Source organism: Notechis scutatus, chromosome 2 (genome assembly GCF_049901735.1).
Source record: "Notechis scutatus isolate UNSWTSFEM ecotype Mainland chromosome 2, rNotScu1.2, whole genome shotgun sequence".
Classification (NCBI taxonomy): domain Eukaryota; kingdom Metazoa; phylum Chordata; class Lepidosauria; order Squamata; family Elapidae; genus Notechis; species Notechis scutatus.
Genome location: NC_142010.1, coordinates 62,296,605 through 62,321,106, shown reverse-complemented (window position 1 = coordinate 62,321,106; position 24,502 = coordinate 62,296,605). Strand labels below are relative to the sequence as shown.

The window sequence follows — 24,502 nt, the reverse complement described above, 5'->3', positions numbered from 1 at the left end:
ATGTTGGGAATATACTGTATATCTGCTTAACTTTTTTTTTTTTTTTTACATTTCCCCCCCTTTTTCACTGACAGCAAAATCCAGGCAAAGGGAACCTTCCTCACTGTATATTTAAATCTGGAGGCATGAAATTAGTTGGCTGCTACTTTACCTGCGTCAAAGTTTCCCTAGTAAGTCATATCTATTGATTAGAAATCTATACATATGTCAAATATGCAGCTATTCCCCATGTAATTATTTTCTTGTGGCTGGCTTAGAAGGGTTTATTTCTTTATTAAGAGACTGAGATCAGTTTCTCACTCATCATCTGTGCAAATACATAACTGACTACCCTGCTGATGCATAGAAGTATATTGATATTACTGGTGCCATATCAAAAATGATAAGCAGGAAGATGCTATTATGATACCATTTCAAGCCCTAAGCAATATAAACTTTTGAACATGACATTAATTTATTTGAAGATTTTTGTGACCATCTAATCAATCAATCAATCAGAATAGAGTTGGAAGGGACCTTGGTAGTCCAACCCCCTGCTCAAGCAGGAGACCCTATACCATTTCAGACAGGTGGCTTGTCCAGGTTTTCCTTAAAGACCTCCAGTGATGAAGCACGTACAACTTCTGAAGGCAAGCGGTTTCACTAGGCACCTGTTAGGAAGTTTCTCCTTAATTTCAGGTTGCTTCTTCTTGAGTAGTTTCCATCCATTGTTTCTTGTCTTGCCTTCTGGTGCTTTAGAAAATAATTTGGCCCCTCTTCTTTGTGGCAGCCCCTCAAATACTGCTATCAAAGTCCATCTTTTCACTAGACTGGCCATACCCAATTCCTGTAACCGTTCTTCATATGTTTTTGTCTCCAGGTCCTTAATCATTTTAGTTGTTCTTCTTTGCACTTTTCCCAAAGTCTCAACATCTTTTTTGTACTGTGGTGATCAAAAACCAGGTTCACTATTCCAGGTCTGGTCTTTCTAAGGATTTATAAAGCAATACTAATACCTCTCATGATTTTGATTCTATGCCTCTGTTCAACTCAAATGTTATAACACTGGATGGCTTGCAAGGAAGAATGAAGAGAAAGTCAGCAGTCATTCTTACATTTGTACAAAAATCTCTATTTTTTTTTCCTGGTCTGACTATCAATCTGTCTGTTTTCTGAGGTCTCTGTCTGCTGTCCAGGCTACTATGGTGTGATGTGTGAGATGTGTCCTGGGAAACCAGGCAATTGGTGCTCTGGCAATGGGGTGTGTCAAGATGGCATTGAAGGCAATGGAGATTGCCAGTGCCAAGAAGGTTTCCATGGCACAGCCTGTGAAATGTGTCAGGCAGGAAGATATGGACCCAAGTGTCAATCAGGTGATTATGACTATTATCCATCCTCATAGGAGAAGTGTTTGGTCTAAAGTAGCGACGCTCACAAAAAGACTTGCATGCAGTCTCCAGGGTTTTTTGAAACCTGATGCTATCCTCCAATTTTTAATGTGGCCCAAACAACAAGTCATCAAACAGTTGGACAAACAATTATCCTATTTAATTTTGCTCAAATTGAGATGTCCTGGATTCATCTACTGCTTGTGACTGGGGCCACCTGCAGGACACTCAAACATCTTGTGTTATTCTAATGCTAGATAAGTTGTAAACCCCTAGAGCATTATTCTACACATATTGTATACATTTCTCAAATATTTCTGCTCACATTTAATTTCTAAGACCCTGTGCAGTTATTAATAGTGATAAGGTCTGCATATAATTATAATGAATTTTCTATTGGCCATGATGGTGCAGAAAAACTAGCACAGGTAACGTCGAATGTATTAATTTGTACCTGACGAAGACTTATATTTCTTCTTAGAGTGCAATTGCAATAAAGGGCAGTGCAATGATGGGTTGTTAGGTGATGGAAGCTGCACATGCAACTCGGGATTTAAAGGAGTTAATTGTGACAAAGGTAAGTTGGGAAACAAGGAGTATCACTCCAGAACTGGCTTCTTTAAAAAAAAAAAAACAAATTTAAAAGAAACGAGAAAGGGCTCTATTCAAAATCTCAGAACTGGAGTTTTGCTATTTATTTATTTATTTTATTCATTTTGTTTATCAAATATGTATGAGAAAGCAAGTATAAGTATAAACATAACATATAAACATATAAGTATAAACAGGTATCAGTATATACATAATAAATGAGTATGAATAAACGGGAACAGTAGGACAGAAACGGTAGGCACGCTGGTGCGCTTATGCACGCCCCCTTACAGATCTCTTAGGAATGGAGTGAGGTCCACAGTAGACAGTTTAAGGTTAAAATTTGTGGGGTTTGAGGATGTAACAACAGAGTCGGGGAGTGAGTTCCAGGCACTGACCATTCTGTTACTGAAGTCGTATTTTCTGCAATCGAGTTTGGAGCAGTTTATTTTGAGTTTGTATCTATTGTTTGCTCATGTGTTATTGCGGTTGAAGCTGAAGCAATTATTGACAGGTAGGACATTGTAGCAGACAATTTTGTGTACTAAGCTTAGATCAGACCATAGGTGGCATGGTTCTAGGTTGTCCAGGTCCAAAATTTGGTAGCATAAGCCTGGTAGCATAAGGTATTCTATTGCAAGCAGAGGAGTGGAGTACTCTTCTCATGAAATACCTCTGTTGTACTATTAATGTAACCCTTTTCTTTTCCTGTGGTCAAATCTGCAGAGGATGCCTGGTTCTCATGACAAATCTATGGGATGAATACAAATATATTGCAGATATAAGGGATAATCAAATACATATACCGTAATTAGTATTGCTAGTTGAAAAAAGAACACCATAAAAATAAAAGTTGTGCAATATTTTGGACATTTAATCAATTAATGAGGTAGTTTACAAGAATTCCTGCTTTAATTGGGTTCATCAAGTAGAATGAGAAAATAGTAATATTATGAATCAGTAGTGTGACATACTCCAGAGCCCAATCTTTTGGTGTCACTGGGCATACTTGAATGCAAGAACATGCAATGGGCTTTCACACACAAAAAGTGGCCATGATATAGTGTGCCCAGTCCAGAGGAGGTATTCAGCAGGTTCTGAGCAGTTCTGGAGAACCAGTAGCAGAAATTTTGAGTAGTTCGGAGAACCGGCAAACACCACCTCTGACTGGCCCCACCCCAATCTATTCTCTGCCTCCCGAGACCCAGCTGATCAACTGGGTCTTCTCTTGTTGCCCTGCACAGGAGAACAGAGCTGGAAAGCAGATTAGTGAGGTGGGGAGTGAATGGGGATTTTGCAGTAACCTTCCCCCAGGAGTGGGGAAGGAATGGGGATTTTGCAGTAACCTTCCCTGCCATGCCGACCAAGCCACGCTCACAGAACCGGTAGTAAAAAAAAAAAATTAATCCCACCACTGGACCAGTCATAAAACATCCATATATCAGAGGGCAAAAAACCAAAAACAAACCCCAGTTGGATAGCAACCACCTGCCTTTTATTTTCTCAGCCCTATCTTAGACCCAGAGTCTTTGCTAAAAGTAGAAATTGATTTGAGAATATGTTTCATTCACAAGGTTCTAAAATTCTATTCGTTTCCTTAACACTAAACAAATATTTAAAAAATTTAATTAAGAGTTTAGAATCTATTCCAGGCCAATTAAATAGCATGTGGCAAATTCCACTAGTCTACCTGCCTTAAATATTTCACATTGAGCTGACTCCAGGACTGATCCAGGCCCAGTCTGATTTCTTCTGATAAGCCAAAGTAAAAATTCAGGAGCATTGGTTGAGCTTCATGTTGCTGTGCTGCTGCAGTTTAAGGCAAATTCTGTCGCAGCTGTTGTGTTAGTTGGTGGCATTCTGTAAATTGATTACTTGTGTATCCCCTTGCTGCTCATTTGCAACAATGCTGTAGCTAGATGCTTGGCAGATAGATAGATGCCTGTAGATTGAAAGCCAGTTTTAAAACTCCAAGTGGGATTTTCTGCCTATCTACAAGAGTAGAAATCTTACAAGACTCATGTTAGTCCTTTGAGGTAGTCCAAACAAAAAGTGCATCATGAGTAAGGTAAATGTAAAGGTTTCCCTGTTGGTTGTGTCCTACTCTAGGGCATGCTGCTATTCTCTGTTTCTTGGCCAAGGAAACCAGCATTGTCAGAAGACAATTTCCAAGGTCATGGCTATATACCAAAGGCACAAGGTATTCTGTTACCTTCCCACTAAAGTAGTACCTATTTATCTACTTGCATTTGCTTGCTTTTGAACTTCTAGGTGGGCAGGAGCTGGAGCAAGTAAAGGGAGCTCACCCCATTTCACAGAGCTCAAGTTTCAAATCCAGGCTGTCAAGTTCTCTAGCTGACACCAACTGACTCCAATAAATCTATTTGTATTGTAAGGTTATATTAACAGAATCTTGTGAGAATTCCCCCCCTCCTTTCCAGTAGTGGGATTCAAAAATTTTTACAATTTTAGGGGAAGGATACTGTAAAATCTGCAGTCAGAGGTGGTATTTGCCGGTTCTCTGAACGACTCAAAATTTTCACTATCAGTTCTCCAGAATTAGTCTGAACCTGCTGAATACCACCTCTGTTCCTTTCCTTTTATTCTCCAGGAAACTAGGCAGGGTCATTTCTGAAATGCTTCCCAGATCACCTCTGCTTCTGAGGTGAGGAGATTCAGGTTATCTTTTATAAGCTGGTTGTCCAGCCTGCAGCTCTTTCTTATGTCTCCCAAGATCATTCCCCCATATCATTATAATCGAAGTACATGACTATTTAAGAGAATTATTTTTGCTTGGAGATTGGACAATATTCTAACAAAATGTTCTCTTGCAGAATTTGAAACTGATTTCTGCAATGGTACATGTGATGTGAATGCAAAGTAAGTACAATTGTAGGGCAAAATTTAAAACATGTTTGAAATGATGTGATTGTTTTCAGTAACAACCCCCATAGGGATATTTTCCCTCTTTTTCTCCACAGGGTTGTTGTGATCAGGAAAAAGAGGAGGAGGGTGGAGTATTATCTATGTTTATCACCTATTGTATATTATATATTAATAACCTTGGGTTATTGTATTGTATATTAATATAGATGGGATAAAAATATAATCAATAAATTAAGCAGTATTTCTAGGAAGCTGAGTTTTTAATTAAGCCTCTCTATTATACATTCCTTAATTCCTAATGATCTAGCAATTATTAAATTCCCTAATGTACAATTAATACATTAGAGGAGATTGTGAAAGTATAAATTATGTTCGTCAAGATCTTGCTTAATTTAAATATAAATGCCTCTCAAACTACATCTTCCCATTCTGAACAAGAGTAGGCAAGACGTTTCCCATGATTTATTAATTATCTTATCCAAATAAGTAAGTTGAGTTATTGCCCCTAAATGATTTTCATATAGATATTAATGGGCCTATTGATAACCATAATCACTAATTCCTGCCTCAGAATGATTTACTTTGTAATTATTTTCAATAGCAATCTTCATTTATTTTCAAGGTAACAGAAATTCCACTTTGAGCATGTGAAAGAAACATATATCAGAAACTTGAGCTTCCTGCATCTCTGTATCTCTGTTGTGTAACTACACATTTAGACAAATGAGAGAAGGGGAGCAATGTGATCCAGGCAAACAAGCACAACACAATTAACACACAGTATCATAAACATATGTGTTCATATATAATTCTCAATCCCCCTTGATGCTGTTTCAGTTGCATGAATGACTCTACTACTTCTCAACCCACCTGCTCCTGTTCTGCTGGCTATTCTGGAAATGGAACCTCTTGTACAGGTATTGCCGGCAAATGCTTTCAATTCATTATTCATGCTTGATTTAAAAAAATAACACCACAGATACAGTAGATACAGTACATAGAGATAGATCAATAATAGCTAAAAACGACCATATTTTTCACTAATTGCATGCACGAGCATTGCTGACATATACATGCTCACCACTTCAGCATTACAAAAAGTAAAACATTACCAAAAATAAGTTTCATACTATTTAAAATGTAGCATTCAATGCTTTTCTATGTGCTGTGTTCAAACTTTCAATAGCTAGTTGCTGGATGAAGAGAAATGGGCATTTTTTGAAGAGAAACATTTACAGTGAAGAATAAACTTATGTAATCTTATGAAACCCCCTTTTGTCTGCATCCATGACAAGCTATAGGTCCATGTCAAAGAAAATGGGCATGAAACCCTTATGTGTTTTCTGTGGCAACTGGGTTGAGGAAGGCCACAGCTGGCCAAAACAAAGGCTTGAAATCTTCGCCTGCTCTTCCATTCAGGTCAAGGAGCAGACAAAATTATCCAAACCATTCTTCTGAAATATAATTTTCTATATCCCACATGAACCCTCTCTACCATATTTCACTGTAGTTTCTCCACACTGTCCCTGCAGATTTGCAGGGTCCTGGTGGCTGCAGACGGGCAGCGCTGCACCCCTGCTTCATAAACAGGGGTGCGATGGAGGAAAGCAAAGATTCAAATCACAGTCTGGACGAGGTCCCCAGGTGTTCGAAAATGTACTTGCCATACCTGTGCAAAACTGTTTTCTATTTTAGCCCACCCTCTTTTTCTTTGGCAATTCAGAAATAGACCCCTGTGCTGAGGATAATGGCAGCTGTTCCATGTATGCCAACTGTACCAAAATTGCACCAGGCAAAAACATCTGCACTTGCAAAGAAGGTTATTCAGGAGATGGAACTTTATGCAGAGGTAAGCATCATGCATGTCTATGGAGATTCTCAGTCATCCAAGTCACGGTTGTCCCAAAGGTGCTTTTTCAAGAAGCAACTGGACTTTCTGGTTTATCTTAGAAGATGTTTCACTTCTCATCCAAAAGCTGAAACGTCTTCAAAGAAAAACCAGAAAGTCCAGTTGCCTCTTGAAAAAGCACCTTTGGGATAAGCTTCATACTATTCAAAGCAGATGAAAGGATGGCTGATTTGGCTTTAAAATATGTATTTTTTCCTGCCCAACATCACTTTTGTGAGATTGGCAACTATATAAATGGGATTACTAATTAAATATTGGGATAGACCAGTACCCAGATAAATGAATTTAAAAGGAGATGAAACATTTCAAGCATGATAAATGAGATGGTATTATTTCTCTTGCAGAGAAGTTGCCTTATTTATTTATTTATTAAATTTATATGTCACCCATCTCGATGGCAACTTTGGCTGTCTTTTACTTCAGCCCAGGCAATCAGTGCTTTCTTAAAATATACATGTATATTTCTTCACTGGCTACTTCACTTTAAGCAAGGCAGATGGCAAAATAATGTGGACATGATCACTGAGTAATGGAGAAGAAGATTCTTCACCAGTGATGGTGACAGCTTACTAGGTTTACCATTAGAATGAATGTCATTGTTTGCTCCATTTGTAGGTGGGATATACTTTGTAACTGTATGAATGTTCCACTTGGGAAGGTAAAAACTGCTTAAAAGTTTTTTTTCTGTACTGTCCTTTCGTATTGTATTGTTTTTCCCTCATCGATGATGAATTTTTACGAGGAACATTTGGGGCATTTAGAAAGATCAAAAATGCGTCCTGGCTTATTCTTGCTCATTGCACTTATTATTGCACAAGTTAACAGGCTATTCACTGATTCGTATCTTCTGAGACCTTGTTTTGTAACATAGTCATAGTTTGCAGTGGAAGCAATCTGATATAATGTGCATTTCTTCTATGTGTAGAGCTGGATCGGTGCTTAGAAAACAATGGAGGATGCCACCCAAATGCAACGTGTGTTAAAACAGGGCCAGGTTTGGTAAGCAAATTTTTATCTTATCCTATTTTGAATAATATATTTATAATTGAAAAACAGCAGAGAACATGTCTCTTAACACTGAAATATCCATGTTTGTTTCCTATCTTACCCCACATAATTGTAATTTTTATTTTCATAATATTTGACAGTGGAGCCCCTCATTTCCTTTAGAGCCTTAGCTAAATAAAGTTGTTGAGCAGTCACTTCGTTTCCTCTATTTAGGATAAGTTTTTCTGTTTCCTGTTTATATGGCACAGGTAAATCTTCCTGTTTGCTCAAGCCTTTCCTTGATTCCTCTATGATAAGCCAAATAAAATGATGGTTTCTTTATTAAGTCCTGATTTCAATCATTTTATATTTATTACATAATGTAAGCTCACTATAACATGTATATTGTGTTTATTACTCTTACTGTTGGATGCTTTGGTAGATAAAAGCTGTGAATGCGTATTTTAAAAATTTGTAATAAACTCTAAACCTTCATATGAAAAAAGCAATGATACTAACAACAATCATCTGAATTTCTCTTTCATTCTCTGTTTGTATAAAAAAAACTGCAGGAAATACTTCAATTTTTATAAAGTGTGCTAGGATTTCAATACTATAAGGCAGGGATGTCAAAGTCACAATGTCAGAAGCAGTGACACAGCTCAAGCATTCCTGGCTAGCTAGCAAATTGGGATGGCAAGCCTGTACCTTTTTGTACTTACTTTTCCTTTGAAGCTCCTGCAGTTTGATGGGGTTTGATGTGCCTCTAGCTGAGGTGATTGCCCTGGGTTTTTGTCTTTCCTGCTTTAATGGGTTAATCCTGTTCCTTGTACCTTTGTGTTTTCTTGTCCTAAGAGTTAATCCTATCAGGGGGCAGGAAGAGGGAGTTTTGCAGAGGAGGTATTCAGCAGGTTCTGAGCAGTTCTGGAGAACTGGTAGTGGAAATTTTGAGTAGTCCAGAGAACCGGCCAATACCGCCTCTGACTGGCTCCACCCCATCTATTCTCTGCCTCCCGTTGAGTCCCAGCTGACGAGCTGGGTCTTCTTTGATTGTCCTGCACTGGAGAACGGAGCTGGAAATCAGGTTATTGGGGTGGGAGGGAAGGGAATTTTGCAGCTATCTTTCCCCTGCCACTCCCACCAAGCCGTGATCACCAAGCCATGCCCACAGAACCGGTAGTAAAAAAAATTGAATCCCACCACTGGAGTTTTGGTTTATCTTGGAGAGTTTATTTTTTTAATACTGATCCCCCTTATCTTAATGGTTCTACTTAAGTGTTACTTTTGTAACAGCCATTCTGAATTTTTCCTTTCAGCTAGTGCCTCTTGGTTTTCTTAAAGGAGGAAGGGCTGGCTTGAGTCTCTTGGCACTGTTTTCTGAGGTTTCTAGTGCTGTAAGGTTTCTGACACTGTCCTTCTGGGGTATACTTCCCCCAGTACGGTTTGGTTATTTGTGTCTTGCTTTTTTTAATCTGGGGAGGCAGCTGAATCATCAGCATAAATGGTCACTGATGAGGCAGCAGTAGCATTTCTATTATATCCTGTAAGCTGCATACAGTGTCTTCCTTGCCATCTGCTTCATCTCCTTGCTGATCGTGCATGGAGCGGTGGATCAAAGTAATTTAAAGTCTAACAACAATGCAACAATGGTTGGGATTCCACCCCCTGGACGAGAGGCAAAGGAAGATACCATTCATGTATACAGGATTGAAAGAGCCCAAGGTAAGCTACAGGTTCTATGGCTGGTGCTACCAAGGGTTAGGCAGTATGGAGGCAGACCTCCTGTAGTTTGTCCTTTACATATTCACCTCGAAGTGCGGCAAGTATGTACTCACTGTTCTGTTTCCCCAGTGGGAATATCCAATGGCTTAACACACACAGGGCTCGTTCATTTGCAATGTGATTATTAACTGATTGTACTCGCACAACTTTTGCCACTCACAGCACCTGTAAAGCCTGCATATGTAGGATACACTTACAGTAGCAGACAGAGATGGAAAATGACAAATATCTGCATCTTTATTGTTGCTGCAGAAGATGTCTTGCAGTTTGTGTCCCTCTGTAGTTCTAAATGTGAAATATGTGATGGTGTTTTTATTTCTCTCAGGCTGCCTGTGTCTGTCTTCCCCCATTCGCTGGTGATGGGATTAAGAAATGTGAATATACTGATCCTTGCTTGGAGGTTTGTTGATGCCCTTTCTTTGGAAGATCTCCTGAATGCTAGTTATTACATTTTTTTTTTTAAAAAAAGCAAACAATACTATGATAACGGTGTGATTCCACTCATCACAAAGGTAATCCAGGTGCAGGTCCCAACATAAACATTAAAAATTATCTTTTTCTTTAAATAACCAAAATATCAGGAGTTCGCTGAAGTCATTTGGCATTGTTGCCCAAATCTTACAAGATTTTGAATGGCAGCCTTGTGATATTTCCCACCATGTGTTTTTTAAGAAAATATTTTGTGTAATTTTAGTGTCAGTTTAAAAGTTTGTGCATGCCATGGTACCGTAGGCACCACATTTCCCAGCCTTGATTTATTTGGTAATTCTTAAAAGTTTCCAGTAATAAATTTCACAAGGGGTGGGGGAAATGGAGCTTGTTATCAAGTCCAGTAACCTTGGGTCGTAACAGAATAACATAAGGAAATTCTTCATGTAAATCACTAGTAATAAGAAATAATAGAAGTGTTTTTTCACAAGAAAGCTATATCCATCAAATGGGTAATTTAAATTTCATGTGCTTCAAATTCCTTAAAAGAGAAGGTGAATTCCATTAGGGTACCTTTCTGTTTTAAAGTGTTTGAATTACTGATAGGTTCATGGAAAACTTTAGGGTAGGGGTGTTCAAACTTGACGGCTTTAAGACTTGTGGACTTCAACTCCCAGAATTCCTCCTCCAGTCATGTTAGCTCAGGAATTCTGGGAGTTGAAGTCCACAAGTCCTAAACTTGCCAAGTTTGAAGACCCTTGCTTTAGGGCATGGCATTGAGCTTTCTGTACACGGTAGTCTTCACTGAGATGGCTACTTCCCCCTTATCCAAAGCTGTTGATTGCTTGCTCGATTGTTGGAAAAGGAGAGGGACTTGCTTCTCTGACAGCTAAGTTTTAAGAAGAGTCATCTAGACAAGTTATGCCTAAAGGAAGGATTGATAACCCCTGATCATAGCTCCAGCTTATTAGCTTTTTCTTTTCTTGATCAGAATAATGGTGGTTGCAGTCCATTAGCAGTGTGCCTTAGAAAAGAACATGGGAATCGAGCATGCCTTTGTATATTGGGGACTGGTGATGGCTTCACATGCCATAGAAATTTATGGCAGGTAAGACATATTTTACTTAAAATTTGCAAAATCTGTGAGCATCCATTCCCAAATGCTGGAAGAGCAGTCTTCCTTCTTAGCATCCCCAAAATTTGTGCTGAGAGTAGTAGGGAAAAAGCAACATGTGACATAGTCAGTGACATGGTTGGAAAATGTTGCAAAAAAAAAAAAAAAAAGATAGTTGCAAATGACCTCATGAATTAAAAAATAGTAAAAGATTTCTAATTTGATCATAAATCAGTTGAACTGTCATTTGAAAGAAAATGTAAACAAAACAAAGCTTTTTTTTTCATGTATGCTATCATGAATGGGATTCATTAGTAAGGGCATAATTCCTATGTTGAATAGTTCAAATATGATTATTATAATTAATAATTCAAAATTAATAATGAACTTTCACATATATGAAGAATAATGGCTTCCAGTTCCTAGCAAGATCAATCCGGACACTGCATTTGGATTGTCAGAGGTCACTGTATCCATGCCTTCATTAATCCTCTGGCCAACCAGTTCAAATACAAATGAAGATTCCAGCCAGAATGTAGGGCTCAAAGCCTGACATGCAACAAATCTGCTTTTCTTTATTATAATTTTGCAATGGGAGAATTTTCATAAGGAATATCTGCAATTGCAGTATTAGAAGCCTGTTACTATGAATGCTTTTAATGCATATATTTCTTAAGATTTTGAAGAAACTTGTTATTATGAACATATTTAATCTCTCTTTCCTTCCTTCCTTTCCTTCCTTCCTTCCTTCCTTCCTTCCTTCCTTCCTTCCTTCCTTTCTTCCTCAGGAACTTATTATTAGAAGAAAAGATGCCTATGAATTTCTTCATTATAGCCAGGTAGGTATGAGAAGAATTTCTATGTGGTAAAACATTAGAGTGGGATCCAGAAAGTTCCTTGCACCATTCCTACAACTGTACAATCAAATTAGAGCTATAAACCAGAACATCTGGAAAGCATCAGAATGGGAAGACTGACCTATACAATTCTAGAGAGTCCTTCAACTAATGAAATGGTCTTTTCTGGGGGGGGTGGTTTCTTTGTTCGTTTGTTTTTGTTTTTTGAAGCTTAGTTCCTAATTATGCATACAGTGGAATTTACATCCATGTTTTTAGCCGGAACTTTTATGTGTGAACAATTTTTACATCTTTGGCTTTTGTATCTTATTTTATATCTTTTTATATCTAGCTTAATATTGATAATTGTTGAACTCAATGGGAAAAAGGGGTGGAATGGAATGGAATCAATAAAATAAAATACCCAATGGAGAGAACCGTGTTGCAACAAAAAAGGAATGAGGAAATTTTCTATGATGGGTGCAGAGTTCATAGAATCATCCATTTGAAAAGGACCCTGAAGGTTTTCATGTCTAACCCACTGCCCAGGGCAGGAATATAAACCCAGACAAATGTCAGCCATTTTTTTTTTAAAATCACCAATAATGGAGCACCTATGATTTAAAAAACCAAGTTGTTCCAACATTTCCTAGTTTTTAGTGAGGAAATTGCTTCTTATGTCAAATTTAAATCCCTTCTATAAAGTTTTCATTTATGGTTCTTGGAAGTTGTGTAAAATAAACCTACACCCTGTGATAGCCCAGGAAATATTAGAAGATTTTCTAATATTTGGAAGACTGTTTTTCCCTAGCCTTATCTTAGTCTAAACATACCCAGTTTCTTAAAACATTCTTAATCAGATTTATCTCCCAAGCTTTTCCCCTCTCACTGTTCTTTGTAATTTTCCCAAATCCTCAGGTAGTAACCAAAGCCAGCAGCACCCTATTCCAAGGACAGGCAGCATAGAGCTATCATTTCCTGGGAACATGATATTGCAACTCTGTTGACAAGCCCAAGATTACATTACATCTTGCAGCACTTGCAGAGTACTGCCATGAAAACTAGGGTTTCTCTGAATCCAAATGTCAATACTTTTTCTGTAGATTATAACTTTTGTTTGGTATTTATACTAATCCCTGGACTTCTCCCTGCACTGTAGGTTCATAGAGTTTTTACGGAAATAATTGGGAAAGGACCATACACCATTTTTGTCCCACATGCTGATTATCTACAGAAAAGCACCACAGTAAGCAGCCTGTGAAAGGTGGCATTTGAAAACCAAACGGTGGCTTTATTCATTGCACTGAAATTTATTTAATGTAAAAGAAAAGTTAGTTAAAAGAACCTTAAGAGAAGTAGGCAAATTCTGGTTTCAGTTAAACATATTTTTTTTTCTCACTTTGATTCCAAACATAAACATCTTCAACTAAATTTGATCTTCCTTTTTAACATTTTCATTCAAACACTTGGGCGAGGTCCATTGGACAGAATGGGGTACAGTACCATCAATATAAAATGCAAGTAGTCATGCCAGCCACATGACTATGGTGGCACTTTGGCTTAGAAATGGAAATGAGCACCAACCCCTAGAGCTGGAAACAACTAGCATGCATGTCTGGGGGAACTTTTACCTTTACCTTACCATCAATGTGCCATATCTATTGAGCTGGCACACAATCTGGAGATTCCTACTGGACGCATGTCTCCTGCTTGGGGAGCAAGTGGCAATGATGGCTGAGGGAGAGGGCTTTGCACAGATTCAGATCCAATTGCACCTCTCCTGGACCAGGAAGCCTTAGCCACTTTCTCTTTGGACTATTGCAATGTGCTTTACATGAGGCTGCCCTTGAAGACCATCTGGAATGGAAGCTATAACTACTTCAGAATCTAGCAGCGCATACAAAGTTTGGAGCCTCTAGGTTTTCTCATGTTACATTCCTATAATGTGAACTGCACTAATTTCTAGTTTATTTCCTGGGGCAACTCAAGATATTGGTTATCACCTTTAAAGCCCTAAATGGCACAGGATCAATTTATTTGAGGGATCACATCTCCCTGAAAATATCTGCCCATCCCATAAGATCAAAGAGGATAGACACACTCCAGCTTTCTTCCCTGCTGCCATCTAAAGAGACTTGGAAAGTGTGCCTTTTCCATAGCTGCTCCAACCTCATGGAACCTTGGCAATCCAGCAGGTCTAGCCTTGAAAAAGGCCATTGTGACTGGCACTGAGGTAGACTGAGAAATCTGAGGGAGAGATTTAATTTATAAGTTGTTGGGGCATCCTAATAAGACAATAAAGGCACCAGGTTTTTAGTTTTAGTATTTGGCTTTCTGGTTTATAGTTGTGATATTGTTGACATCCTCCAAGAATGTACCCTAAGATGGGTGGCCAAAGAAATATTTTAAGTTAATAAATAAATAATTGTTTACAATTAAACTGAATTTTGGTTGTGGCTCAGTTTTCTTCATCTGTACTGATAGTTATGATGTAATTGGTTGATATGTTTATGCCAGGGCTGTCAAACTCCCGGTCTGTGGGCCGGATGTGTCACATGCTGGCTACACCCAATTTAGCAAAGGGGGGAAAAGTCCCAATATGTCATGCGATGCCACCGTGATGATGTGAATTTGACACCCCTGGTTTATGCTAATGCCCAACAGTTCTACATTTTTAGAAGACAAATAGATCATGAATACCAGGTTTTAGCCATTTTCTAAAGATGCAATAGATGGCATTCATGGGGTATTACTATTATGTCACTGAGAGCAGCTTCATTTCAAACCCCTAAATGAGAAGGGCTTAACCTGTGCTTGCCTTGTACAACCATATTTTCTTTAGTTTTCAGAATGGGAAAAAGCTGGCTGCATCAAAGATCTGCTTCGCTATCACGCAGTCATCTGTCAGAAGCTCCTATCGGATGACTTGGAATCACAGGATTCTCTAACTGCTTTATCTGGTCACAAAATCAGAGTTTCCATGAAGGAGGTATGTGTCATTGTCTCAGTCCTGTTCCATTTCCATCTTAGTCATAAGTCACTTTGCTGCACTGCTAAGAGAAACCTTATGTGACTGTGTCCCATCAATTCTTTATTTTTCATGGAACTGGATTATGTTTTAGGACTAATGATGATCCTAGAACAGCGGTCCCCAATCTTTCCAGCTTGGCAGCCTGGCAGGGGGTGCATGTGAGTGGCAGGCTCTCTTGTGCATGCTCCATTTGTGTGAGCCCTCCACTCAGGTGAATGGAACTTCGTGCATGAGCACAGAGCGCTTGTCACCACTTGTGCTCATGCATGAAACTTCACTAGTGTGAGTGGAGGGTGCTTGAAAGGAAGGCACTTGTGCTTGCATGTAAAGCTCCACTCATGGGCACTTGCCCATTTCTCCCATGGCCTGATGTTGAACAGGTCGTGGCCCTGTAAATATATATATTTACAGAACCCCCACATCCCGGACATAAACTGTTTCAACTCCTACCCTCAAAACGACACTATAGAGCACTGCACACCAGAACAGCAAGACACAAGAACAGTTTTTTCCTGAAAGCCATCACTCTGCTAGACAAATAAATCCCTCAACACTGTTCAACTATTTACAAAGTCTGCACTACTATTACTATTAATCCTCTCATCACTCCTTATCACCCATCCCCTCCCACTTGTGATTGTATGACTGTAACTTTGTCGCTTGTATCCTTACGATTTATATTGACTGTTTCCTAGTATGATTTGATTGCTTATTGTACCCTATGACTATCATTGTGTTGTACCTTATGATTCTTGACTCTTGATGAATGTATCTTTCCGTTTATGTACACTGAAAGCATTTGCACTAAGACAAATTCCTTGTGTCCAATCACACTTGGCCAGTAAATAATTCTATTCTATTCTATTCTATTCTATTCTATTCTATTCTATTCTATTCTATTCTATTCTATTCTATTCTATTCTATTCTATTCTATTCTGTAACAAGACTGTTTTCAAAAGTGCTGGAAATGTATTCCCTCTTTTTACCCTCCCAGAACAGTCTGTATTTAAATGATGAAGTAAAGATAATTGAAAGTGACATTGCTCGAGAGAATGGAGTCATACATTTTATTGATGGGATCTTAGCCCCATATGACCTGCAGCATCACAACATGTCATGCAACCTATCCCAGGTATGTCTAACATAAAATATGCTAGAAAAGGTGAAAGAAGCCCTAATGAGTTTGCTAGTCTTGAAGCTACTGTAAAACTAGATGTTATTAAAAATAATCATGGCTTGTAATGATTCTTATTTCTTATACTATACTCAGTTCTGAGTTAGATGTTTTATCCCCTTATTAGGGCACTGTCAGCCCTAGATTCATCATACTTGAATGTAACATATTTTTATTTTGTTTGAGTGTCCATGCCTGGATGCATATACAGTTTGGATTATTTTCAGAGGTGGAATAATCGGTCTCTGGTCTATATTTTGTGTCTTTTCTGTACGAGCTGCATAATTGAAGTAAAATCTATTTGAACTGCAGCGTTGCACACAATTATCTGCCACTGAATTTATTCCAGAATTGCTGTGTCATTAGCCTGAGTTCATGTCATTAGCCTGAGTTCAGGGCTATTGCAAGGCATCTTACCAGGGGTGGGATTCTCCCGGTTTGACCTGGTTCTATAGAACTGGTTGTTACCGTTCCCGGTAGTTCAGAGAACTGGAAAATCGGGCCTCTGGCTGGCCCTGCCCCTCTCCACCCGCTTCTCCACTCGCTTCTACACTGCCTGCCCATCAGTCCTTATCACGCATGTGTGACATTGCACACATGTGCAACACTGCTGCCTGCTCTTGCACACCTGCCAGGTCAGCCATTGCTGCCTGCCTTCTGCTGCGGCCCTGCCTTTACTGACCTCCCTGGGTGAGTGAGGCTCTGCAAGCCCCCACACACTTGCCTTTTGCTGCTGCCACCGGTCACCTTTCCCCCCACTTGCCTTTTGCTGCCGCCGCCAGTTGCCTTTCCTCCACCACTTGCCTTCCGCCAAGGAAAACATGGAGAGGCTTGTATAGGATCCAGCCAGGTCAGCGGCTGCTTCTCTCACCTGTTGCACAGTGGAAAGCTTCCAAGTCACCCCCTTCCCATTAGAAATGGCTCTGGGGCAAGGAGAGAAACAAGCCAGGTTGAATCCTGCTTCTCTCTGCTTGCCCAAGAGCAGTTACTGATGGGGGAGGGGATTCAGAAGCTTTCTGCTGTTTTGGGAAACTTTTGCTCTCCCCAAAACAGCAGCAGGTGATAGAATAGAAACAGCTGCTAACCTGGCTCGAGCCTCCATCAGCCTCCACATGTTCCTTCCTGCTGCTGTTGACAGGAGGCAAGAATTTCCCAGTACAGGACTCTCCAGGGCTCCCCAGGCCTTGGAAACTGGCAAAAAAACATAGAAAACCTCAGTCACAAGACTGTGAGGGATGTTGTAACTGGTCATAAGTGTATGTGCGTGTGCTTGCACATGTGCATGTACATGTCTGTGTGTGCATCACTGTCAAAACACCAAAAACAGGTCAAGTAGCTCTGGGGAGGTCAGTCGTAAATTAGAACACTTTCTAAGCAACTGGCCATTAAGCGCGGACCACTTATATTTGGTTTGCCAGTCACATGGCCACCTGGCCACACTCACCCCAGTCACATGGCCACCTAGCCATGCCCACCCCAGTCACATGACCACCTAGCCACACCCGGTCAGCAAGTCACGCCCACCCAGTCACATGACCACCAAGCCACACCCACAAATTAGGCCACACCCACATAACTGGTTGTTAAGAAATTTGAATCCCACCCCTGCATCTTATCCTTGTGTTTTAAACAGGATACACATCATATAAGATTTACTTGTCACCTCTGTGTATTACAACTGAACATGTACATTCTAGATTGCCAGAAATGGGTAAAGAGGCAGATTGTTCCAATGTTAGATATAAGAATTAGGCCACATCTCTTCCACGCATGCTTTCTGATTAGGCTCTGGAACTGGGATTTTATTGGCAACTTTTCTGTTTGATTTCTTTCCAGAAAACTATTATAGAGGTCTCAGAGGCTTATGGATACAAAACATACATCAGGCTTCTAAAGGTAATTGAACTGTTCTCTTTCAGTTTCAATCCATAAAACGAAACATAAGTGAAGTAGTTCTTGAGTTGAGCTTGACTACTGGTAATTTCATGGATACATTTGTGTAATTTTCCTGACAATATGGAAGTGGCTTGCTATTATCTTTTTCCAATTAGTATTATTATTTTTAATTCCCAAGTCTACCTCAGAACCATGCAGTTTCCAGATAGCCTGACACCCAAATCTTAACCATCACTCACTTAGCTTTTTTAAGATTAGTCAATGTTGGCTATGTGCTGCCATCTAGTCAGGTTCAAATGAAAACCCATCTATCAAAAATACAAAATTATATCGTTTTAAAATGTGGTTCAATGTGCATTTCAGAAGTGGGATTTGAATTCTGATTAATTGGATAAAGGTTTTACTTTTAATAGAATTCAGCTCTGGAGAAAGAAAACATTATCTAGTTCCCTCACTGGCTACAGTGGAGATAATATAATCTCAGCTTATTTGGCCACTTAAGCAAACCCAGATAAATAGATATAAGGAAGACTTTTCACATGCTATCCTGGATCTGTTTCTCATTTAGCCTATTGTTAGTTAAGAGAGTCTGTAAATTCAACTGAAAAAAATAAAGTTGCCTCTCTTTTTCTCTTGGCACTTTTTTATTCTCAAAATGTAACTTAGACAGAAGGGAGACTTTTCTACCTTCATGTATTTCTTAGTAATTATTAGCAATGTATATTAGCATTCATTAACAGCTGGGCTAACACCATGCTCTACTTCCCAGACAACCATACTTAGAGCATTTTACATGTGACATTCTATTATTTCTTTATAATTCTTTCACCACTCTGCTCTTGTTCAGGAGTACATCCTTTCACAAGGTCTTCCTGATTAATTCAAATCTCCCAACAAGTATTTGTTCCTTGCAGAACTTGTTTTAGATCCATTATTGAAACATGGAACTTCATAGCTGATAATGTTCCTCCAAAAATCTTTCAAGACTCTAAACCTATCCTAAAAATGGGCAGAAAGTAGGCTGGAATCTATGGGTAGACATTTGGGTGATTTGCAATATATTAGAAAAGCTTCCAAATTCTAGAGTTTTAACCATACCAAAAGCAAAAAAAAAATTGTCCAAGCCGCGGCAGCCCTTCATATAGTTGCGAGGGTTTGGAGTATGCTAATACAGCACAGTTCTCATGAGAAAAAACTATTTTTGGAAATATTTCATAAGAAGAGTTCTCCACTCTTCTACTCGTTGTAGAATACCTTATGCCACCAGACTTGAAATTCTAGAACTAGAAAACCTTGAATTACGCCGTCTTCGGTCTGACTTAAGCATGGTATATAAAATCATACATTGCAATGTCCTACCTGTCAATGAATACTTCAGCTTCAACCATAACAACACAAGAGCACACAATAGATACAAACTCAAAGTAAACCGCACCAAACTTGATTGCAGGAAATACGACTTCAGCAATAGAGTGGTCAATGTCTGGAATACTCTACCCGACTCTGTAGTCTCTTCCCCAAACCCCAAAAACTTTAACCTTAGACTGTCTACTATTGACCTCACCCCTTTCCTAAGAGATCTGTAGGGGCCGTGCATAAGCGCACCAACGTGCCTACCGTCCCTGTCCTATTGTTTCTCTTATTCTTTTATTTTTCTTATATGTACCCATTTCATGTATTCACAACTATGTATACACTTATACTTATTATCTTGTAAACAATTGGCAAATAAATAAATAAAAATAAAATAAAAAATAAAAACCCCCCCCCCCCCCTCTCTTCCTCTTCCCCCCCCCCCTTCTCTTTTCCTCCCCCCCCCCTCCCCCCCCCCCCCCCCCCCCCCCCCCCCCCCCCCCCCCCCCCCCCCCCCCCCCCCCCCCCCCCCCCCCCCCCCCCCCCCCCCCCCCCCCCCCCCCCCCCCCCCCCCCCCCCCCCCCCCCCCCCCCCCCCCCCCCCCCCCCCCCCCAATAAATAGAAATTCTGGCTTCTTTAAATCAAATGGGTATAGATGTGTGTAATTTTCTTCAAACGCTCCTTTCACCATTAAGCTTTGAGGAAAGTAGGCAGTTTTGTAAGACATCAGGCATCTATTTAGCCATTTATCACTCATCCCACCCTCCCCTAAAACCCTCCAAAAATAATTAACCCAACTTCCAGACTTGTGGATTACAGCTCCCCTATCTCTTCAAAACGGGTGTTGGGGAGGAGGAGGGTTGACCAGCTGACAGTAAGTTGTAAATTCTCTTAGATTAGTGATATCATGCTATTTTACTGTTCTGTGTCTCTTTGCAGGAAGAAGGACTTCTTAATCTGGTCAATAATACCTTACACCAGCCATTTACCATGCTGTGGCCAACTGATGGAGCCTTTAATTCTCTCCCTGCTGAAATGCAAAAATGGTTATATCATAAAGACCACAGGAGCAAATTGTCTGCTTATCTCAGAGGGCACATGGTCCGGGACACAAAGGTAAACCCAAGGTTGAAACAACAGAAACTTTTAAAAGAAGCCCTGCTGGACCCTAACTTGGCAGAAAACACATCTCCTTTTCATGTCATTTAGACCTGAGTAAAAACTGGTTTTGATTTAATAAGTAAACTGATTAACCAACATTCTATTATTTGATAATTATTTAACCAGTGCAAGATAGATGAGGTAGTACTCAAAGTGGTGTGAGATTCTTTATCCAAATGCTGATTCGCTCATGGTGCTTCATATGGATGATGCATTTATCATTCCATGGATCCACAAGGAAATTTACTCTCTGCAAGATCAGTGGCTGAAGTCTTTGGCAGCCTTAAGTGAGACCCATTCCTATTTAACTTTCTTGAACAGTTAATTACCTAACTGATTCACTGCCAGAAACATTTACTGTCAGAAATAGAGTTTATAATAACAGAACACAGAGAAGAAAGGCAAATGAGGAAATGAGTTTTCATTCTTTTGATGAAAATGAAACCTTCCCCAATTCCTGTTTATATGGCAATGAATGAAACATAACACACAATCTCTTGAGGTCTATTTTGGCCTGCTTGTATCTGTGGCAAATCAATCATTATTTACTCTTTTCTGGTTCTAGGTCTTGGCTTCCCAACTGATAGAATTCTCATCTTTGAGGACTTTGCAAGGTTCAACGATTTCATTTAGCTGCAGCAAAACAAATGCTGTAAGTAAGCACTCCTTTAAATTGAAGCCACAACTCATGTTCAATACTGTCCCATTCAAAATGTACAGGTAGTCCTCACTTATTGACTGCCTTGGCCTTGCAATTACAAAGGTGATTAAAAAGTAAAAGTCAGTCAGTATGTGTTCTCCTGTGCCTGACTTGTTATTTTTTTTTCTTTCTCCTCTAACAAAGAAAAGAGATTGCTTCAATAAGCTTTTCTTTGCCTCTTATGCAAACTTCTTTTGCAAACAGCTGGTGCTAGTGCATTCTTTTCAATGTATATTCCCTATCGGGCATCTGCTTACTCTCTTGTAATCCCTTCCTCTCCATGTAATGCATATACAAACATTAATTCCCTTCTTCTAATTATCCCAACCCTGGGTGAACATTCCAAGCAATGAAAGAATGGAGAAATAGGAGTATAAGATTGCCCTTCATGAGTCTAATTCCAGAAATTTCCCCCCTACGTTTTGGCTCACACAATTGTGTGGAGCCATATCCTTCTGCTGCTGTAAAGCAAAGGAAATTTGAACTAAAATCATAAGCATATTGTCACATGATTTCAGGACTGATTTCCTGTCTGTGGGCAAAGTTTGTGCACAATACTGCATTCTAAACACCACAGCATCATAATCATAATGTCATAATCATAATATCCTAAGTAGGTTTATAAGTTAGGCTAGGGTGTAGATACAGAATGTAGCAGCTGCAAGTATTAAGGGTCATGGGCAGTGAAAAAATGAAGAAGAGGCATGGGCCAAGAAAGAGTAGCTAGGAAAAAATGGAGAAGGGCACATTATTTTATACCCTTATTATAATAACGAGTACATTATTTTAGGAGAAGATGGAACAAGCTAGGGAAATTGAACAAAAATCAGAGTATCTGTGAGACAGAAAACAAAGAAAGGGTGCTGATTCTTTGAACCACACTTATCTACATCTCCTGGTAAAATTAATTAGAAAATCACATTGTGGGAAATTCCACTTAAGGTTAGGTTGAGCTCACCATAAATTCAGAGAGCAAAATGGACATTGCCAATGAATTTGAAGTACTTGGTTTTGATTAGGAGGGTGCTGATTGTTTGAGCCACTCTTAATGCTACAACTGCGATGTTTTTTCAGACTGGTAAATTTGATTAGATTTAGTGTGTGTAGATTTTGTACCTTGTTGATAAAGTGTTTTTTTCTTCATCTACTAGAATGCTTCTGATCTGAGGCAAAAAAGTGATAATTTTTTTCAGGAAGCAACAGGTGATAAGGTTTTTCCATATTAGTCAAAATGAAAAGCTGCCAATTCTGGCTCCTGATTCCCTTTTACTGCTTTTTTGATTTGCAGGGTGATATTGTTGTAGACAATGGCAATGCAAGGATTGTCCAGCGGTATATGGAATTCAATGTGGGCATTGCTTATGGAATTGATCACCTTCTTGAGCTTCCTAATTTGGGATCCCATTGTGATCAGTTTCAAATGGTTGAGATTCCGGTGAGTACTTGAAATTTAATTATCAATGTTTACTGATTTAGATAATTACCGTGTTCACCATAAAGTAAGACCCAGAAACATGATTTCAGAATGATCAGCCTGCCTTGGCGCCCCACCGCTCCAGCGTGTGCACAAGAGCAGCAAGCATGTGGGGACTGAAAGCATCTGCCAGCAGCTTCAGCCCTTGGGTCCTTGGGTCGGCGCACTCTGGGGTTATGCAGAACAGAGGGCACAGAGCAGAAGGCGGGTGATCCCAATGCACTGCACAGGCTGCAGACATGCCAAGAGATGCGAAGATGAGCCTCCCGTGGTCACCTGCTGCTCTGGCCCACTGACGCTTGGCTTTTCCATGGCATATGTGGCACATGTGGATTGCCTGACTCCCCCCCAGACCACTGTCTGCTGCCAGTGCCACCACACAAAAATGAGCCTTCCACAGCCACCCAACGCTATGGCCCAGCAATGCTCTGCTTTCCCGTTGCCCGCATGGCACATCCAGATCACATGCCTCTGCTTCCGCCTGCTGCTTGCACAGGTAATCAACTCACCTGTGCTGGGTGGCCTCCAGCTGCTGCCAGACACCATTGTTCCGTACACATGCACCACCTCCTATGCTGGCCACACTCACCTCCTTCTCTAGGGCTTATTTTTTGGGTAGGGCTTATTTTGGGGAAAACACGGTATCTTCATTTGGTTGATTTAATATCATTAAAGCATTCTCTAGTTCTGGGGTCCCCAACCGTTGGTCTGTGGCCTGGTACCAGTCCGCAACATGCCAGCAACTGGTCCACACAAACAAGCAAAGCTCCATCCATGGGATGCAACCAGCATGCAAAACCATACCACCTTTAGTCCATGGAAAAACCTTTCTCTACGGAACCGGTCCTTGGTGCCCAAAAAGTTGTGCCTGCTGCTCCAGATAAAAAAAAGACTTTTGGTTAACTTTCTTACACTAATGTTGACAGTGGCAACCAGCACTCCGTGCTTTTTTGTAGAAATTACTTTCCAATTATAAGTCACCTTATCAGGGATATGAGCAGCATATAAATTTTAATAATATTTATTTATTTTATTTATTTTGATTTGTCAATTGCTTACAAGATAATAGGTATAAGTATATACATAGTTATGAATACATGAAATGGGTACATATAAGAAAAATAAAAGAAATAATAGGACAGGGACGGTAGGCACGTTGGTGCGCTTATGCACTCCCCCTACAGACCTCTTAGGAAAGGGGTGAGGTCAATAGTAGACAGTAGTCTAAGGTTAAAGTTTTTGGGGTTTGGGGAAAGGTAGAGTATTCCAGACATTGACCACTGTTGCTGAAGTCGTATTTCCTGCAATCAAGTTTGGTGCAGTTAACCTTGAGTTTGTATCTATTGTGTGCTCTTGCATTGTTATGGTTGAAGCTGAAGTATTCATTGACAGGTAAGTCATTGCAATGTATGATTTTATATACCGTACTTAGATCAGACCGAAGACTGCATAATTCAAGGTTTTCTAGGTCTAGAATTTCGAGTCTGGTGGCATAAGGTATTTTACAACGAGTAGAGGAGTGGAGAACTCTTCTTGTGAAATATTTCTGGACTTTCTCAACTGTGCTAATATCAGATACATAATGTGGGTTCCAGACTGATGAACTGTATTTGAGTATTGGTCTAGCAAATGTTTTGTATGCTCTAGTTAGTAGTGTGATATTACCAGAGAAAAAGCTATGTAGGATTAGGTTAACAACTCTTAATGCCTTTTTGGCTATGTACTTACAGTGGGCTCTAGCACTTAGATCATTAGAGATGAGTGTTCCAAGGTCCTTTACAGAGCTTGGATCATCAACAAGGTCTTGACTA

The 24,502-nt window shown here is 39.8% G+C and overlaps 1 protein-coding gene across 1 annotated transcript in view; it reads left to right on the top strand.

The window, feature by feature from the left end:
- STAB1 (stabilin 1) overlaps positions 1 to 24,502 on the top strand; it is a 148,002-nt gene that overhangs the window by 87,663 nt on the left and 35,837 nt on the right. Inside the window, exons 37-53 of the mRNA XM_026683543.2 lie at positions 75 to 170; positions 1,157 to 1,352; positions 1,849 to 1,944; positions 4,793 to 4,838; positions 5,682 to 5,761; positions 6,568 to 6,693; positions 7,679 to 7,752; positions 9,848 to 9,922; positions 10,943 to 11,059; positions 11,854 to 11,904; positions 13,061 to 13,147; positions 14,744 to 14,890; positions 15,928 to 16,065; positions 17,944 to 18,003; positions 20,296 to 20,472; positions 21,083 to 21,169; positions 22,506 to 22,652. Of these exons, the coding sequence (XP_026539328.2) occupies positions 75 to 170; positions 1,157 to 1,352; positions 1,849 to 1,944; positions 4,793 to 4,838; positions 5,682 to 5,761; positions 6,568 to 6,693; positions 7,679 to 7,752; positions 9,848 to 9,922; positions 10,943 to 11,059; positions 11,854 to 11,904; positions 13,061 to 13,147; positions 14,744 to 14,890; positions 15,928 to 16,065; positions 17,944 to 18,003; positions 20,296 to 20,472; positions 21,083 to 21,169; positions 22,506 to 22,652 (1,800 nt within the window). The remainder of the gene's footprint in view (positions 1 to 74; positions 171 to 1,156; positions 1,353 to 1,848; positions 1,945 to 4,792; positions 4,839 to 5,681; positions 5,762 to 6,567; positions 6,694 to 7,678; positions 7,753 to 9,847; positions 9,923 to 10,942; positions 11,060 to 11,853; positions 11,905 to 13,060; positions 13,148 to 14,743; positions 14,891 to 15,927; positions 16,066 to 17,943; positions 18,004 to 20,295; positions 20,473 to 21,082; positions 21,170 to 22,505; positions 22,653 to 24,502) is intronic.